Source organism: Dipodomys ordii, unplaced genomic scaffold (genome assembly GCF_000151885.1).
Source record: "Dipodomys ordii isolate 6190 unplaced genomic scaffold, Dord_2.0 Scaffold35, whole genome shotgun sequence".
In the NCBI taxonomy this organism is placed as follows: domain Eukaryota; kingdom Metazoa; phylum Chordata; class Mammalia; order Rodentia; family Heteromyidae; genus Dipodomys; species Dipodomys ordii.
This window is the reverse complement of record NW_012267251.1, coordinates 290,015-307,916: the sequence shown is the minus strand read 5'-3', so window position 1 is coordinate 307,916 and position 17,902 is coordinate 290,015. Positions and strand designations below refer to the sequence as shown.

The following is a 17,902-nucleotide window of genomic DNA, read 5'->3' as shown; positions in this document are numbered from 1 at the left end:
GGTCGTGGGCCTGAACTCTGGGCCTGAGCGCTGTCCCTCAGCTCTTCAGCTCAAGGCTAGCGCTCTACCACTTGAGCCACAGCGCCACTTCCAGCTTTTCTTTTTGCTTATGTGGTGCTGAGGAATCGAACCCAGGGCCTCAGGCACGCAAGGCAAGCGCTCTACCACTGAGCCACCTTCCCCGCCCCCAGTTCTAAAACAAGGTTGTTTCAATTGAGAGACCATGAAAAGGATCAGAATTCCTAGGCTTCCCAGAGTGCTTATCAAAATGAAAGCATGCAAGCACACGCATGCCCGCTGGTGCCCAGGTTTATCTAATGTGCATTAATCACTGTGACACTTGTGGCATGCTAGAGCCAGCTGCAGAATGCATGGCTCTGAGAATTCTAAAGACTGGGTGAGGCTGGAGTGCCACTCAGTGGTAGAGCTGCATGCCCAGAGCCCTGGGTCCCATCCAGCCCCACGAGAAAGCAGACAAGCACCTAAGCCCTCTTCCCTGTCCTCTGCGTGGGTTTTATCATCCACGAGCCCTCCCCTGTTCTAGAGTCCTGGTTTATTGACGATACTGACATCTCAAGCCACTGGAGTTTTTTTGTCTGTTGTGGGGCTTGAATTCAGGGTCTGAGTGCTGTCCCTCAGCTCTTCAGCACAAGGCAAGTGCTCTACCACTTGAGCCACAGCACTACTTCCAAGTTTCTAGTAGTTAATTGGAGATCTGCCTGGGCTGGCTTTGAACTGCAATCCTCAGATCTCAACCTCCTGAGTAGCTAGGATGAAAGTTGAGCGGCTGGTGACTGGCCTGGCTGGGTCATGGGATTTTAAGACAGAAGGGTGCGGGGAGGTGCTCTGGCAACCCAAGTAGGTGATGGGGCAGAAGCCCAGGCCTGCCAGGTAGACGGCCCCAGTGCCCGGCCCTCCTTCAGTGTCCACTGAGCTGTGTTCTGTACTCTTGGCATCTCCTTGCTCTAATCCATGAGGCCTGTTTTCCAGGTGGTGGACAAAGATTCTGAAGAGGCCGAGATCATCAGAAAGTACGTTAAGAACACCCATGCGACCACACACAACGCCTATGACCTGGAAGTGGTAGATGTAAGACTTCTCCCCACCCCCTGCTTGTCTACCACCTTCCCTGCCCACCTGGCCAGCCTGGGCCCGGGAGGAGGCACCAGCTGCCTTCATCAAGTAGAGGAGGTAGCTTACTGGGCAAGCAGGAAGTTACTCTTATCTTTGGGAGTGGTTTTTTACTTGGTTATAAGGATATTTACTGTCCACAAAACTAGTTTTAGAGTAAGAATATGGTTATTAGGAACTTATTTATCATGACTAAATTAGCCAGACGTGGTCAAAGCACACCCACGATTCCAGCACTCACCCAAGGCAGGAAGACAAGAGTTTGAGTCTGCCACAACTGAAGAGAAGTGTTCTTTGGGGGCATCTGTGTCACACCAGTGCTGCTTTGACAGCCGCTCCCTGCTGGTGGAGGCCCTGGGTAGGGGTCCTTCTGGGAGTGCATGCCATCCTGCACAGTGCTGGCTCCACCCGCTAGAAGAGCAGCGGTCAGCATCTGCAGCTCCCGTGTCCAGGAGCCTGAGGGTCATGGCTTCTCCCCTCCCAGATCTTCAGGATTGACCGCGAAGGAGAGAGCCAGCGCTACAAACCCTTCCGGCAGCTTCACAACCGCAGGCTGCTGTGGCACGGGTCCAGGACCACCAACTTCGCTGGCATCCTGTCTCAGGGGCTGCGGATAGCCCCCCCCGAAGCCCCCGTGGTAGGTGCTGGCCTGCGGGGTGCGGGGAGAGCTGGACCCCCTGTGGGTCTTCAGCCACAGATGAGCTTATTGTTTGGCTGTGGGTGCCACTGTATCGTGCCAGTCCTTTATCCTGTACCAGCCTCAGTCTCTGGAACAGTGTCCAGGAGGTGTGTCTCAAGAGGTAGAGCACCAGCCATGAACCAGAAAGCTAAATGAGAGCCCAAGTCCCTCAGTCAGAAAACATGAAGGGAGTGAGTGTCCAGACCAGGCTGCTGGGATCGTTAATGGGTGGTGTTGGTAGGCAAAGAACAGACCTGCTTCCAACAGTCCTGGCCGCCATCAGCAGAGTGGGTAGATAATACTAAGCAAATCCTCGTGCAGACAGTGTCAGCTGAAGATTCTAGAAGGGTTCAGCAGACAAAACCTTACAGGTGGTCGCGTGGGGGTGGGCACTAGCTAGGCCCTCACGGGCCCACGGGCTGGGGTGGATGTGTGTGGTGGTACGGGGTGGAGGGTGGCAGTGTAGAACGCCCCCAGCTGGCCCCAGCATTGAGCTGCCCCCTTCTGTTCCTCCAGACAGGTTACATGTTTGGGAAAGGTATCTACTTCGCTGACATGGTCTCCAAGAGTGCCAACTACTGCCACACGTCTCAAGGAGACCCCATTGGCTTGATCCTGCTCGGAGAGGTTGCTCTGGGAAACATGTGAGTCACCTGGCCCTGGACAGAGGAGAGAGGACAGCAGTCACAGACCCCATACATGTTAGGTGACGGGATCCAGAATAGGTCTGCACCATCGAGGGTCAGCAGGATGTCCCCACCTCCCCGCTACTAGACTGTGGGGCGCTAGAGTGAAAGGAAACACCACTCGGACCCACAGTCTCCATAGAAACCCAGCGTGGCTGCACTGGGCTGGTCCACCTGATCCGTCTAACCGGAAGAGCCAGACCATGTGATGGCTGTGGCCTGGCAGTCTGGTTGGCAGCTGCCACTCAGAGGGGCCTTGGGGCAGTGTCAGTGGGCCCAGCACCTGCTCAGCCAGAACCACCTGCTGGTCCTGGCACGCAGAGGGACGGGGTCTGGAGGTGTCAGCGTCCCCCGCCTCTCCTACTGTGTGACCAGTGGCCTTCCCCACAGGTATGAGCTGAAGCATGCTTCACATATCAGCAAACTGCCCAAGGGCAAGCACAGTGTCAAAGGTATTGTCCAGCCGCATGGCACCCTGGGAGTCGGGGTCAGGGCCCTTGAAAGGCTGTTCAGTTGTTGGGGCTTCGTTTAAGCCAGGCATGTGGTGCCTTTGGGTGCTGACATCACTGTACTGCAGGAGGGGGGGCCTCTGGGGTGATGCTGGATGGCTGGAGGGCCGGCCAGCATGGAAGCAGGGAGCTCTGCTTTCAGCCCTCCAGGTGTGGCTCCAGCACGGAGTAGGCCTTGCAGCTCGCCATTTCCACATCCTTGCTCAGCTCCTAACACTTGGCCTCTGTCTTGCAGGTTTGGGCAAAACAACACCTGACCCCTCTGCCAGCATTACCCTGGATGGGGTGGAGGTTCCCCTGGGGCCAGGGGTCTCCTCAGGTGTCAGCGACACCTGCCTGCTGTACAATGAGTATCCTTTCACTCCAGTGCACGGTGGAGTGCCGTGGGGCCCTGGGGTAGCTCACACCGGGTTCTGCGGGATGCCTGGTACGCAGCTCCCAGCTGAGCTAGGTACCTGTGTGCCGGCAAGCCTGGTCCCCAGTCTTGAGCCTCCCTCCTCTCCACAGACCACCAGAGTCATTCCCGCACTGCGGCCTGTCCTGCAGTAGCCAGCCTGTGGTGAGAGCTGGAAGGCCTTAGGTTCTCTGGGGAGGGAGGAACACAACCGCACCGCTGGCTCCTTGACCTGCTCCCCTCCAGGTACATCATCTATGACATCGCTCAGGTGAACCTGAAGTACCTGCTGAAGCTCAAGTTCAATTTTAAGACGTCCCTGTGGTGAGGAGGGAGGTGGCACTCTGCAGTCTGCGGGCGCTAGTGCGCAGCGACTCCACAGCTGCAGAGCTGCCTCTAGCCCGGCTCTGCGCAAGGGTTTTGTATGAACAGGTCCAAGAGTTTTCAAGTCCTTTTTTGTGCTGCGCCGGGGCTGTGTCCTGCCCTGGCACAGATGAAGGTAGAGGAGTCCCTACACCAGGGCCCAGCATCTGCCTCCCTGGTCCCCAGCGAAGGAAATGTGCCTCCTCCCTTTTCCTACACATTAGCCTTTAGTTTGATTTTGGCAAACTGTTAAGCATTTATTTTGAGCTAAAAATAAAATCTAATTTGGTACTATGTCCTTTCCTTTTTTCCATCTTGGACTCATTGCCCTCTCTGGTTGGTAGCTCTGTATCCTTTGCTTTGAAGGACACAGGAAGACAACGGGAGGAGAGCAGATCTTCCTCCCACGAGTCTTTGTTGTTGTTGGTCGTGGGGCTTGAACTCTGGGTCTGGGCGCTGTCCCTCAGCTCTTCAGCTCAAGGCTAGTGCTCTACTACTTGAGCCATAGCACTGCTTCCAGTTTCCTGGTAGTTAACTGGAGATAGTCTCACGGACTTTGCTGCTGGGGCTGGCTTTGAAGCATGATCCTTAGACCTCTGCCTCCTGAGTAGCCCCGAAGCCAGGTGTGAGCCACCGGCGCCCAGCCCCACAAGTGGAAACTCTTAGTATATGCTGTAGTGAATGAACAGTTGCACTCGGAATTCTCCACTTGCCTATGAGCAGTTTTGTCTTACAAATTCAAACTGATGAAGCTATACACGGGTTTGTAGTCGTAAAGCACACATGGCTTCTGCACACCTGTGCCGTCTGGTCTCTTGCCTGGGCAGTCCGTCATCACGTGAGAGCGGCAGCCCCTCAGCGCCCGCGTTCTCCCTCTCTGCCGTGTGCACTGTGGTTTGGGGTCACCCCTGTCACACCCTCTAGGGGCAGGCGTTTGTGTAGGACTAAGCTGGAAGCCAGGCATCTGTCACTTCAGCCTGTCACAGGGGCATAGGAAGTTCAAGGCAGAAGATGGAATCACAGGCCTGCAAGTGGGTTCTGGAACCTTCCTCAGCAAAGTAAAGGTAACAGCATGTGTCTCCTATCAGAAGTTGCACTGGCATTTTTTTTTTCTTGGTTAGGGAAACAGTTGCAGGTCCACGTCTGCACTGGAAAGTTCTGATGAGCCCAGCCAGCGGCTGGCGTGAGTGATTTGGGTCACAGTGGATGTTTGCCAATAGCAGTGATGCCTGTGAAGTACCCCAAGTACCTTTAGCTTACATTTGTGCCCTCAAATTCCTCACTTAGCTCAGTGGATCCTTAACTCTGATATAAAGCAGGGGTCAGGCTTACAGGATTGAGCCCTTGCATTCCTAGACCACCTGAGCCTTGGTTCCTGCCTGTCTGGCACATTCTCAGGACTACATGAGCGATCAGTCACTTCTACGCAGTCTCCCAAATCTGGCACTCAGCATTGTGGAGAATGTACTTAGCATGGTTCCTGTCGTGGTCAGCACTCAGTAGATAATGGTCCTGCAGGAGTCTGAACGCATGCAGGAAGCTGGGAAAGGGAGAGGAGGGGAGGACATTGCTGTGCTTTCCCCATCTCAGTGGTGTCCAACCACCCTCCATGTGGCTTCCAGTCCTTCCTGCCCTCCATCCCCGTGACATAACATGGCCAGCACTGACCCTGGCCCTCCTCACTTCCAGGCAGGCTTGCTGAGGCTCAGAATAGCCCAACTGCTGTCTCAGCACATGGCCAGGCTAATTTTAACCACCTGGTGCTCGCCCAGCAAGCAGGCTGAGTGTTCTACATGAGCCAACGTGCCATTCTGGTCCACAGCCAACAAAGCCTTGTGTTGTGGTCTCTGCCTAGCACTGTATAGGAATTCCAGAAATGAAATCTTAAAGGATTTTATTTCTCTGAACCAACAAGGATCAGGCTGTGGAGCAGCGGGCGCCAACTGAGCTGCTGGGGTTCAGAGGAGGGGGAGGAGCAGAGTACACCAGTGCTGCCTCTACTTCCTGGGGCTCTCCCGGTCCTCGATTCCACATCACCCGCTGGGCCAGTCCTGGGCGAGCCGGGCAGCCCCTGGGGGCTACGGAACTGTCCTCAGGAAGAAAACCCAAGCCCAACAAGGACCTTCTCTGGCAGCTAACACACAGCCTCACGACAAGCTAAGTGGACAAGTAGGGGAACAGACTTAACACGTTGGCGACCTGTGCCAGTTTGCTGGCCCTTACCCAACCACCCCCATTTAGAAGACTGCCATTCATACACACCCTCCCCAAAGCAGAGTGGCAGCCATGTGCAGTGGCATCCTGTATTCATTCCAGCCGGCCACCACGTTCTCCAGATGGATGTCTAGCCACAGAGGAAGCTGGGCGCCAGAGGAAACATCAGTAAGACGAGACCAGACCAGCTGCCTTCCATGCCTGCATGGCCTGTCAATTTCGCTGCTTTCAGCCACAAGAAAAGCCTAAGTATATCCTGCTTGAGCAAGAAAACACGTGCCATCTGTGTGGGGAGAGACAGAGGGGCTGGCGGTGGGGCTCGGCGGGTAGTGCACTGACCAGCAGTTACAAAGCTGCCTTCACACCCCTGTATCTTTCTCTGAATCTTTCTCTTGGTTTTCCCACAGTTGCAAGATGCCAGCTGGACTCCTAGCACCAACATCCAGAGTCCCTCCCCTCTCTTCTCATCTCCTTGCCTGGTGCGTGGCCCAGCCATGGGAGAGTGGGCATGGAGTGTCTGATGGAGGTGAAGAGGTGCTGAGTGGCTGCAGTCTCGGTGGCACACACCCCTTCTGGGGCAGGGGGTCCACAGATCCACTAGACTGTCCATGGGCACACTCAGACATGCCCAGAGAATCAAGGTCCTCTCCCCATCTGTCATGTGTGAATTCCAGAAACTGCCCAAGGGGGTGGTCCAGCCCAGCTTGTCAGGTCAGAATCATTTGCCTCAGTGGTCCCTGGATTCTAGTGTTGGTGAGAATTCTTCTGTAGCCACTGTGGTGCGCAGGACCAGGGGACTGACCTGGACCAGCCACGATGTCTTGTGTGGAGCTGTTGGGGCAGGGGGCGGGCGCAGGCAGAGTGGGCAGGTGTTGACTGAAGTCTGGTCTCCCCAGTGTCCCCGGCATCATGCCCAGGATAGACACCATCTCCATCCAGGTAGGCTCTGGATTATCACAACACAGGAAGGGCATGTGACACCCCTGCGGACATGTGGTGGAGCCAGCCCATCTACATTATCCTGAACAAGCGCACTTTATGGACAAAAGTAAAGTGTTCTTCCCACTGGCTCTCTAGAATGGTTGAGAAATGAACTCTTTCTATTCTGCAAGCCTTGTAACTGGCCCAAGACAATCTCTGATTTATGACTAAGCAGGCACTCTACCACCACTTGAGCCTTGCCCCTGGCCCACATCTCTGCTCTTGATCCGGTTTTGCTATTCCTCTGTGCAGGAAGCCTGGGACAGGAAAAGAAATTCCTGTCTTCTCTATTTCTCAGCCTTTCCTTCACTCTGCATTAGCCAGTTTTCATCACTAAGACGGATACCCAAGACAAGTTACTTATACAGAGAAAGGGGGTGATTTGGCTCACAGCCCTGGAGGTTTTGCTTTGACACTCTGATGAGGAACACGGCAGGAGTGTGAACCAAGCAAATCCCCACCTCCTGAGCTAGAAAGCCAGGAGGTGACAGGAAGCCAGGCACCAGGGGCTCACACCTGTACTCCTAGCTACTCAGAAGGCTGAGGTCTGAGGCCAGCCCTGGCAGGAAATAGCTCAGGGACAGTGTCCAGGCCCTGAGTTCAAGCCCTAGGATAAAAAAAAAAAAAAAAAGGAAGAGACCAGGTCCCACCATCCTCTTGGAGTGCACACCCCAATGACCTAAAACTTTCCACTAGGTTCCACCCTTTTCTTTTTTTTTTTTTTTTTTAATGGAGCTTGAACTCAGGGCCTGGGCTCTGTCCAAGAGCCTTTTTGCTCAAGGATAGCACTCTACCACTTTCAGCCACATCCCCACTTTATCTTCAGATAAGGAATCTCACTGATTTTCTTGCCCAGCCTGGCTTCAAACAAAGATGCTCAGGTGCCCGGCTCCTGAGCAGGTGGGCTTACAGGTGTGGGCCCCCCACGCCCGGCAGTCCCATCTCTTGAAGGTTATGGGCCTTCCCATTGAACTGCCCTCTCAGCTGGGGAAGTGAAGAGGCAGGGCAGGACTTCCCGCACTGGCTCTAGCCAGCCTGGCTCTGCAAGGCACAGACACTGACTGGCTTCCTTCTCAGGGACTCTGCTGGGTACTCAGAGGGCGATGTATCAGCCAAAATAAACCTTTTCTCCTTGCATGCTGTTTGCTTCAGATATTTTGGCACAAGAGGAAAGTGACCTGCTCAAGGAGTCACTTCCCTTACCCTGAGCAGCCCAGCCCGGCGGCACCGCACCGTCCCAGCTGAGCAGGGAGTCCCGCTTGCAGGGGGCTGGTCCTGGTCTGTGGCACCCCCGGCAGATGGCTTACAAGGAAACTTGGTAGTTCTGAGGTCCAACAGGTAATTGTGCTCTTTGATTTTTGTTTTTTTGTACTGGTCCTGGGGCTTGGTGCTGTCAAGGTTTTTTGTTGTTGTTGTTGTGTTTCATTTCTATTTTTCCTCAAGGCTGGCACTCTATCACTTGAGTCCCAGCTCTACTTCTGGCTTTCTGGTGGTTAACTGGACAGCAAGGGTCTCATGAACGCTCCTGTCCAGGCTGGCTTCAAACTTTAATCCTCAGCTCTTAGCCTCCTGAGCAGCTAGCATTACGGACATGACCTACCAGCTCCTGGCATGTTTTTCTGCCTGGGATGTGAACTATTTAGAGGTGTGCCTGGCACAGGCGTGGCGTGTGACCACAGCAGCAGGGGCTGTGTGCAAAGTCCCCTGACCAGCAGCACTAAACTAAGCCCTCCCCGACCCATGTCCTCCAAGGCTGAGCGTGTGCAACCTGCTCATCTCAGGAAGCTGCTAGCCTTCACCCCATGCAACACAAGCCTGAAAGACCTTGGGGTCTGAGGCCCCCTCCCCTTCTCCTCCCCTGCCGGCCTCACCCCTACAGGGTTTAAGACAAGGGAACACTCACTGTTTTGCCTGAATGAGTCCAGAGGATGGACTGTCACTTCTGACTAGGAAGATGGGTTTCCTAGAGGCAAAGTCTACTTGGCAAAAGGTAGACTGGAAGGGTATAGAATCTGTGAGCCCTGCTGGGCAACTGAAGGTAAGAGCTGGGCCTGGTGGACACTCCTGTCATGCTGGCACTCAGGAGGCTGGGGCTGGAGGATTTCAAGTTCAATTGCTACATTGAGAAACTGAGTCTCAAAGTAAATGTGAATAAAATCAAAAGGGAGGGTGGCCCGTGCATTAGAGTCACGCTGGAAGAACTTGGCGAGTCTCTGTACCCACGGAGCCGACCCAAATTTGCTGTGACTGCCAACTACCACTGCTCCCTACAGTGACCCCGGGAAGGCTCCCGAGTGGGGGAGGGGCCGTGGATTTGCCTCTCACAGGAGCATGAAGAGGGACGCAGCCCACACCACCACCTTGAGGAGCAGCGGGGAGGCCAGGTCTGCGCTTCCCACAGTGCACAGCCCCAGTGTGGCCCACTCCTTGCAAATCGCACTAAGTGGACGGCCCCATCAAGACCAGGAGCTTCTGGCTGGGCTGCTGTGAGTGTGGGTTACAGGCCTGGCCCTGCTGTCCATTCTCAAGATGACACATGGTGTCTGCTTCAGGAGTGGGAGGGGCAAGGATGGGATGGACACACAGACACACTGATGCTTGACTAGCCAGGTGTAGATCCTGGGGTTGACAAGGCCCTTCTGCCTGTACCACCAGGTAAACACGGACCTTTTCTCTTCACAGTCCTGCAGCTCCTAAGGTGACCAAAGGGCCACAGGAAGAAGACTGGCAGCATTCCTAGGACAGGAAGAACAACTAGACATCTTTAACCCCAGGGCTCAGTTGAGCCTGCAGGGCATTGCAAGGTCGGGTGACCAAACATTCATTTTCTTCTCCTTTGGTCATTGCAGCACTGGACTGACAAAGGCAAGTGCATCCAGACGTCCACAGCAGCATACCCGAGTGGGATCCATCACCTTAACCAAAACAGTAAAATTTTATTTAAAAAATTACATCAAAATCTATAGAAAATGTTGAAAAAACAGCGGCATACCAGAGACTCACACCTGTAATCCTAGATACTCAGGAAGCTGAGATCTGAGGATCACAGTTCAAAGCCAGCCCAGACAAGAAAGTCTATTTAGGAGACTCTAATCTTCAATTAACCACCAAAAAGCCAGACATGGCTCAAGTGGTAGAGCACCATCCTTGAGTGAAAAAGCTCAAGGCCAAGCCAGGTGCCAGTGGTTCACATCTATAATCCTAGCTACTCTGGAGGCTGAGATCTGAGAATCAGGGTTCAAAGCAAGCCAGGCAGGGAAGTCAGTGAGACTCTTTTATTTATTTATGTTTTTGCTTGCTTTGAGGCTGAACTCTGGACCTGGGTGCTATGCCTGAGCCTCTCTGCTCAAGACTAGTGCTCTACCACTTGAGCCACACCGCCACTTTCAGCTTTTTCTGAGTAGCTTCTTGGAGATAGATAAGAGTCTCATGAACTTTCCTGCCCAAGCTGGCTTTAAACTGCAACCCTCAGATCTCAGCCTCCTGAGTAGCTAGGATTACAGGAATGAGCCATTGGGCTTGCTGCACCTGCCACAGGAAATGCAGCTGGAGTCAATTTCTCCCACCTTGGGTTGATGCACTGAGCAAATAGGGCCTTTTCTTTTCTGCATCCAGTAGGTCACCAGTTCCTGGCACCACCATATTGCTGCATCGCCCTTCACAGTCCCGTGAGTCTTTTTTGTTGTTGTTTTTAAACTTTCAATCTACCATCACATGCATAGGCTCCAATCTTCCTCCACGCCCTTGCCAGCTCCCCCACCTCACCTCCTTCCTTACCTAACCCCCATTACAAAAGTATAATATGTACCTATGACAATTCTGGCAACACAAGTAGCAAATTTAAAGATGCTAATACTTACTTTTGTAATTGCTGGGATAGTATTTTTTCTGGTTATAGTACAACTTTTTACTTCCAAGGATGAGTTTTCAACTATTCATAATCTGATAATCAAATATATGACAGGATAATTTTATTACTTTTTAATGGAAACATCTGCCTAGAGTCAGATGTGGTGGCAGATACTATGATCCTGGCACTCCAGAAGCTGAAGCAGCAGAATCACCAGTTCTAGGCCAGCCTGAGCCACAAAGTGAGACTCTCAACACACACACACACACACACACACACACACACACACACACACACACACACGAGAAAGAGAACGAGAAAGAGAAAGAAGAAACATTTCCTTAAAAGCCTCAGCTTTAAATGCAATGGATGGAGAATGATCACTGTGGCTACATGAATGAACTGAGGACAGACTGGCTTACCACTCGTTGGAAATATAGGTCTCCCTACAGGGTTCATTCAAGATGAACATGATTACTCAAAAGCCAGTGAAATCTGACTTTTGGGGAAAAAATTAGTCTTAAAGGAAATAGTGTTTACTTTCATCGTGATTGATACAGTCTGAATGGGTCCCCAGATGTCATACGGTAGAAACTTGTTTCCCAATTCAACAGTGTTGATGGAGAGCTATCTAAGGAATGTTTAGGATCAGGGAAAGGTGGTGTAGACCTGTAATCCTAGCACTTAGCAGGCCCAGGCAGGAGTTTGACACCAGCCTGTCTCAAAACCAACCAAAAGGAAAAAATCGGGAAAAAAAAAAAAAAAGTGGCCAGGGTAGGAGGGCCCTGTTCTCATGGACGGTGCAGTGGTGCAGTGACTGGTTGGCCATGGTCAGCAGGGACCTAGGACCCTGGGAAAGGGTGTGCCCAGCCCCTCCTTCCTGCCTCACACCCTGAATGAAGGAGCAAAAACACCCTTGGACTTCCCAATCTTGGGTGGTGTGGTGGTGGTGTGCTATGTGGTACGTGTCTGTATGTATATGTTGGTCCTGGACCCTGTCTCTGAGCTTTTGTGCTGAATGCTGGAGTTCTACCACTTTTGGTAGTTTATTGGAGGAGGTAAGAGTCTCATGGACTTTCCTGCCCAGGCTGGCTTTGAACTGAGCCTCAGATCTCTGACTGCTGAGTAACTAGGATTACAGGATTACATATTATTCAGCACCTAGAATTCTGTTACAGCATAACAAAACAGACTGAGACAGTGGTAAAATGTATACCATAGAAGTTACCATCTTTAGTGTATAGTTGTGCCATGAAGTACTTCATGTACGTCATTCTTGTGGCTGTGCCCTTGGCAATGACCTCCCATTTGGCGTCTCTAGGCATCACAGATCCAGGGGGAACCGTACAAAAGGTGTCCTTTTGTGACTGTCTCATGTTGCTTAGCATGTCCTCAAGGTTTGCCCATGTCACCCTGTATGTCCTAATTTTCATTTTCTTCCTTTGTTTGTATGTATTACATTTTCTTTCCCCAGTTACCCATCACTGGACACCTGGATTGCAACTATGTTGCAATGGATGTACAAATTAATATGTCTGCGTCCTTGCCTTCAATTCTTTGGGGATGTAATTCCAAAAATGGAACTGCTAGATCATATGGTGGCTCAATGTTTCAATCTTTCATTTCAGGAGCAATTGTACTGGTTTCCATAGCAGCGCTCCATTTCACACTCCAGAAAACAGTGCATAAAGGTTGCAGTTTTCCACATCTAAGTGGACTCTTGTTATAGGTCTTTTGTATTCTAATTATCCCAGTGGTATGAATGGTTATTTCATGGTGGTTTTCATTTGCATCTTCAGAATGACAATGATTTTGAGCATCCTCTCAGAAGCTTATTGACTATCACATCTTCTTTGGAAAAATGTCTATTCAAATATGTATTTGCCAGTCCTGGGGCTTAAACTCAGGGCGTCACTATCCCTGAGCTTCTTTTGCTCAAAGCTAGCACTCTATCACTTGAGCCACAATACCATTTCCTGCTTTTTCTGTATATGTGGTACTGAGAATCGAACCCAGGGCCTCATGCATGCTAGGTAAGCACTCTACCACTGAGCTACATTCCCATCTCTAGTCAAATATTTTTGCGCACTCTCTTTTCTCTACTGGTTCTCAGGATTTGAACTCAAGTTCTCATGTTCTAGCTTGGTTTTCTTGCTCATGGCTGGTGCTCTATCACCTCACCACAAGTCTAGTAGCTAGGATTACAGGCATGAGAGTGTCTAATATTTGACACTTCTTGCTCATTTTTGATTGGTTTATCTTCCTTTTTATTATCAAGCTATGAGATACATATATGTCTTTATCAGAGATATATGTGACTTGTAAAGATGATTTCAGAGTCATCTTTTCTCTGTCTCCCCCTACCCTGTGGTACTGGCGTTTGAATTCCTTTTCACTATCTTGATAGTGGGTTTTTTTTGGTCTATTGTGGGGGCTTCAGCTCCAGGCCTGGGCTCTGTCCCTGAGGTCTTTTCTTCAAGGCCAGCACTCTACCACTTTTGAGCCACAGCGACACTTCTGCTTTCAGGTGGCTAACTAGAGATAGCAATCTCATCGTCTTTCCTGCCTGGGCTGCTTTGAACTGCGATCTTCAGATCTCAGCCTCCTCAGTAGTTAGGATTACAGGTGTGGATCAGCAGAGCCCAGCCAAATACCTGACTTGATCAGTTTTAAGGTCCCAGTCTATGCTCTGTTGGCAGGCTGCTTTGGATAAGGCGGCAATTTGGTAAAGCAAAACCTCATCTCAGGGTTGGGAAGGAAAAGAAGAGTAAGAAAAGGACCAGGGTCCCCTAGTCCCCCTCGTGGCAGGTCCCCATGACTTACCGTCCTCCCACTGGGCAACCATAGGAAGCAAGCCCTAACACAAGGTTCTTTCCAGGATACTTAAGATTTACACTGAACTGAGTGCTATTGGCAAATGCCTGTAATCCTACTCAGGCAGTTGATCTGAGAATTGTGGTTCAAAGCCAGTCCAGACAGAAAAGTGCAATGCTAAAGAAGTCGGAAGTGGCACTGTGACTCAAGTGTTAAGAACACTAGCTTTAAACAAAAACAAGCTCAGGGACAGTACCTAAGCCCTGAGTTCAAGCCCCAGGAGTGGTACAAAAAAAAAATCACACTGTAGTAGTCTGAAGCAGAGAAGTTCAAGGCTTCAGGATTTAACACTTGCTCACAAATGGTAAAACTCACATTTTCTCTCACTCCAGGAACCGCTTTCCTCTCCTCAGAATATGTCCAAGGAGAAAATTTTTGAGGGCACTTGAGCATGTTTTCATGAATATTTATACTTCATAAAAGGAGACTTGGCTGGGAAGGTGGTTGAGTGGTCGAGTGCTTGCCTTGCATGCATGACGCCCTGGATTCGATTCCCTAGCACCACATAAGCAGAAAAAGCCAGAAGTGACACTGTGGCTCAAGTGGTAGAGCACTTCCCTTGAGCTGAAGAGCTGAGGGACAGTGCCCAGAGTTGAGGCTCCACGACCAACAGCAACAACAAAAAAAAGGAGACTACTATTCACTGGAGACCCTAGGAAGGGAGAAGTCATTTGTGTAAGGCCAAACAGAGGAAGTAGGGACCAAAGTCTGAGTGGGATTCTGGCAGGAAGGATGCTGGGACAGGACGAGCTGAACCTGGTTCTATCAGAACATTGCAGTTCTCAGATCTCAGGCTCCTGTGTAGCCAAGATCACAGGTTTGAGTCACTGGTACCACCAGACTTCTATTTTGACCTAGTGCTTTTTCTTTTGTTTTTGTGATGCTGAGGGTTGGACCTAGAGTGATATACATACTAGATAGGTATAGTAAAGTGTACACCCCAGGCATAGGTTTTTGTGGTTTGGGGGTTTTTGTTGGTACCAGGGCTTGATCTCAGGGCCTCATTCTGTAAGTGGGCTTTCTTGCTCATGGCTGGTGATCACCTACTTAAACCAGTTCTAGGCCAGTCCTAGGGCTTGAACTCAGAGCCCAGGCTCTGTCCCTAAGCCTCTTTGTGCTCAAAGCTAGCACTTTACCACTTGAGCCACAGTACCACTTCCAGCTTTTTGTTTATGTGGTACTAAGTAATCGAACTCAGGGCCTCATGCATGTTAGGCACTAAACCACATTCCCAGCCTCTTACAGACTTTTTAACCACGGTCCTCTAGGTCTCAGCCTCCTGAGTAGCTAGGATTAACACCTGGCTATTAAAGGTTTGGGGGTTTTTTGTGTGTTTTTTTAAAAGCAACTAAGAACACAGCCAATTATGTCATTTTAAATTGGAATATGTAATGTTTCATATTGCTAATGATGGTGGCCCTTCCAAACTCATGTTAACATTTAATTTCCAACACAACAGTACTAAGAGATGAAGCTTCTGCCCTTGTGAAGGGAATAACATCCTTATAAAGAACCAAAAGTTGAAAGGAGCACTAAGCTTTGCCTTCTGTCCTTAGAGGACGACATTTCATCTACTTGGGAGCAGCTACAAAAACCTCACCTTTGGAAGACAAGAGCCTCACTCACCATACACTAATGCTGGCACATGGACCTTAACTTCCCAGTCTCTGGAACCATCAGAAATGGATTTTTTTTTCCAGTCCTGGGGCCTGAACTCGGCCTGGGCACTGTCCCTGAGCTTCTTTTGCTCAAGGCTAGCACTCCAGCACTTGAGCCATAGCACCACTTCTGGCTTTTTCTGTTTATGTGGTGCTGAGGAATTGAGCCCAGGGCCTCATATGTGCTAGGAAAGCACTCTACCACTGAGCCACCTTCCCAGCCCAGAAATGGGTTTCTCTGGATTTCTGTTGTTTATAAATTTCCCAGTCACACTGGGTACTGGTGGCTCATGCCTGTCATCCTAGCTACTCAGGAGGCTGAGATCTGAGGATCACAGTTTGAAGCCAGCCCAGGCAGAAAAGTCCTTGTGGGACTGCTATCTCATTAACCACTCAAAAACTGGAAGTGGAGGTGTGGCTCAAAGTGGTAGAGTGCTAGCTTTGAGCAAAAGAGCTCAGGGACAGTGCCCAGAGTACAAGCCTCACAACTGACCAAAAAAAAAAAAAAAATCCCAGTCAAAAGGCATTTGGTTATATTAGCACAAATGGCCTCACATCACAGAAGGAGGAATTGAGGTGGCAAAAATGGACCCGATTCCTGAACCAACCATGTGGCTACTATGTTCTTTGGACAAGTTATGAGGCTGTTGGGAGAATGGACTAAGCTAATGATTATGACTCCCTCTTAAATGTCCAATAAAGAGCCTCACTGGAAAAGCAGGTAAGTGCCTTAATACTGGTCAGAAAGTAAATGGTAGATCTGGGGCTGGGACATGGCTCAGACTTTCAGAAGATTCACTTAAGATTTTTTTAATATATAGATTGTTGAATTGATAAGTTTTATTGTATTTTTCTACTGTTTTGAAAATGTTTTTATATTTGTATTCTTTGTTACCTGAAAAGCTTTGTTAATATAAAGGCTTTATCATTTTCTCAAAAAGAGTACAGTGTTGATTGAAAAGCTGATTTAAACAGAAGCTCTATTGTTTGTGTGTAAAAACTCTTTGGTAAAGCTCACACCTATAAACCTAGCTACTCAGGAGGCTTGAGATCTGAAACTCACAGTTCAAAGCCAGAAAGGCAGAAAAGTTGGTGAGAATCTCCAGTTAACTACCAGAAAACTGGAAGTGGCACTGTAGTTCAAGTGGTAGAGCGCTTGCCTTGAGCTGAAGAGCTCAGGGACAGTACCCAGGCCCAGAGTTCAAGCCCCACAACCGACCAAAAATAAAGCCTGACTTGCCTGGTCTTAATGATGCCTGGCCACTGCGAAGTTCATAGAACTTTTGCTTCCCTCTCACCACTGGCCTCCTTCATGTTTATTTTTACTCTTTCATCCTCAGACCTTCTTTTGACCTTATCTCCAAATAGAGAAAGCTGCTGTGCCTCCTCAGATACTGGCCTCAGGGCTAGAGCTTCACCTCTAAGAGGGCAGGTCAGAGGGCACAGAAGGGCTTGACTCACTCAAAATAAGGGGTTATGTTGGAAAATTGAACTCTCACTTCCCTATCCCTGCCTAATAGCATGGCAGTAGAGGCAAAGAGCTAGCAACCCCAGTGATAGTCCTTCCCCCTCACACTGCACAGATCAGGCTTGTGTCCCAAATCTCCCTCCAGGTAAAAGTCCTGCCCTACATGCCGACTGCTTCCACCTATGCCATCACGGTAGCACAAGGGCACTGCTGTGCGCCAGGGGCTCACGCCTGTCAGCTACACAGGAGGCTGAAATCTGAGAGTCGGTTCAAAGCCAGCCCAGACAGCAAAGTCCATGAGACTCTGATCTCCAATTAACCACCAAAAAGCTAGAAGTGCAGCTGTGGCTCAAGTGGTAGAGTGCCAGCCTTGAGTGAAAAAGCCCAGGGGCAGCACAGCATCTCTGCTGCCCTGTGCCTGGCCGGTTCTCAGGCTCTCCTCTTGTCTCTTCCCATCTATTTTGTGTCTTTGTCCAAAATACAAACAAAAACCTACCACCCTATTAAATATATGGCTCTTCATGCCCTCAGCAAGTTCAGCTTCTTAGCCAGGGCTGGGGTGTCCTGATGTCCTCTGTCTACCACTAACATCTAGTTCCTGCACTCCACCCATCCACACAAGGGGTCAGCCTACTGTTCCAACAGAACCATTCTCTGAAGGAAAAGACCTGGACATCAGCAGGTAGCACTGTACTCCCAGCTGAGGGAGGAGGATGGAGAGTTGGAAGGCCAGCCTGGGCTACAGAGAAACATTCTGAAAAGGGACGGAGGAAGGAAAGACGGAACAAAGGGAGGGAAAAGGGGAGGGGATGGAGGGAGGGACGGAAGGAGGTGGACTCCGGTGGGATGGCTCACCTCCTTTACTCCTAGATGCTCAGGAGGCCGAGTTACCGAGGATCCCAGTTCGAAGCCAGCCCTAGCAGAAAAGTTGTCGCGATTCCACCTCCAGATTAACCGGCCCAGGCCAGGCGTGGCTGGCGTGGATCCGGCGCTGGCCGGGAGGCGCAGCGTGCGGAGGCCGGGGCGGAGGTGTCGGGAAGGCCGAGGATGGGCTCCTCCGACGGGGGTGACCCGCGCCAGCCTGGCCGGGACCGC

General features: G+C 50.7%; 1 protein-coding gene across 1 annotated transcript in view; it reads left to right on the top strand.

Annotated features, from left to right (window-relative positions):
• The window catches only part of Parp1 (poly (ADP-ribose) polymerase 1), a 52,425-nt gene extending 48,369 nt beyond the window's left edge, over positions 1–4,056 (top strand). Inside the window, exons 19-24 of the mRNA XM_013017277.1 lie at positions 991–1,089; positions 1,616–1,768; positions 2,327–2,454; positions 2,887–2,948; positions 3,241–3,355; positions 3,646–4,056. Coding sequence (XP_012872731.1) covers positions 991–1,089; positions 1,616–1,768; positions 2,327–2,454; positions 2,887–2,948; positions 3,241–3,355; positions 3,646–3,727 — 639 coding nt within the window. The 3' untranslated portion in view covers positions 3,728–4,056. The remainder of the gene's footprint in view (positions 1–990; positions 1,090–1,615; positions 1,769–2,326; positions 2,455–2,886; positions 2,949–3,240; positions 3,356–3,645) is intronic.
• The last annotated feature ends 13,846 nt before the right edge of the window (positions 4,057–17,902 follow it).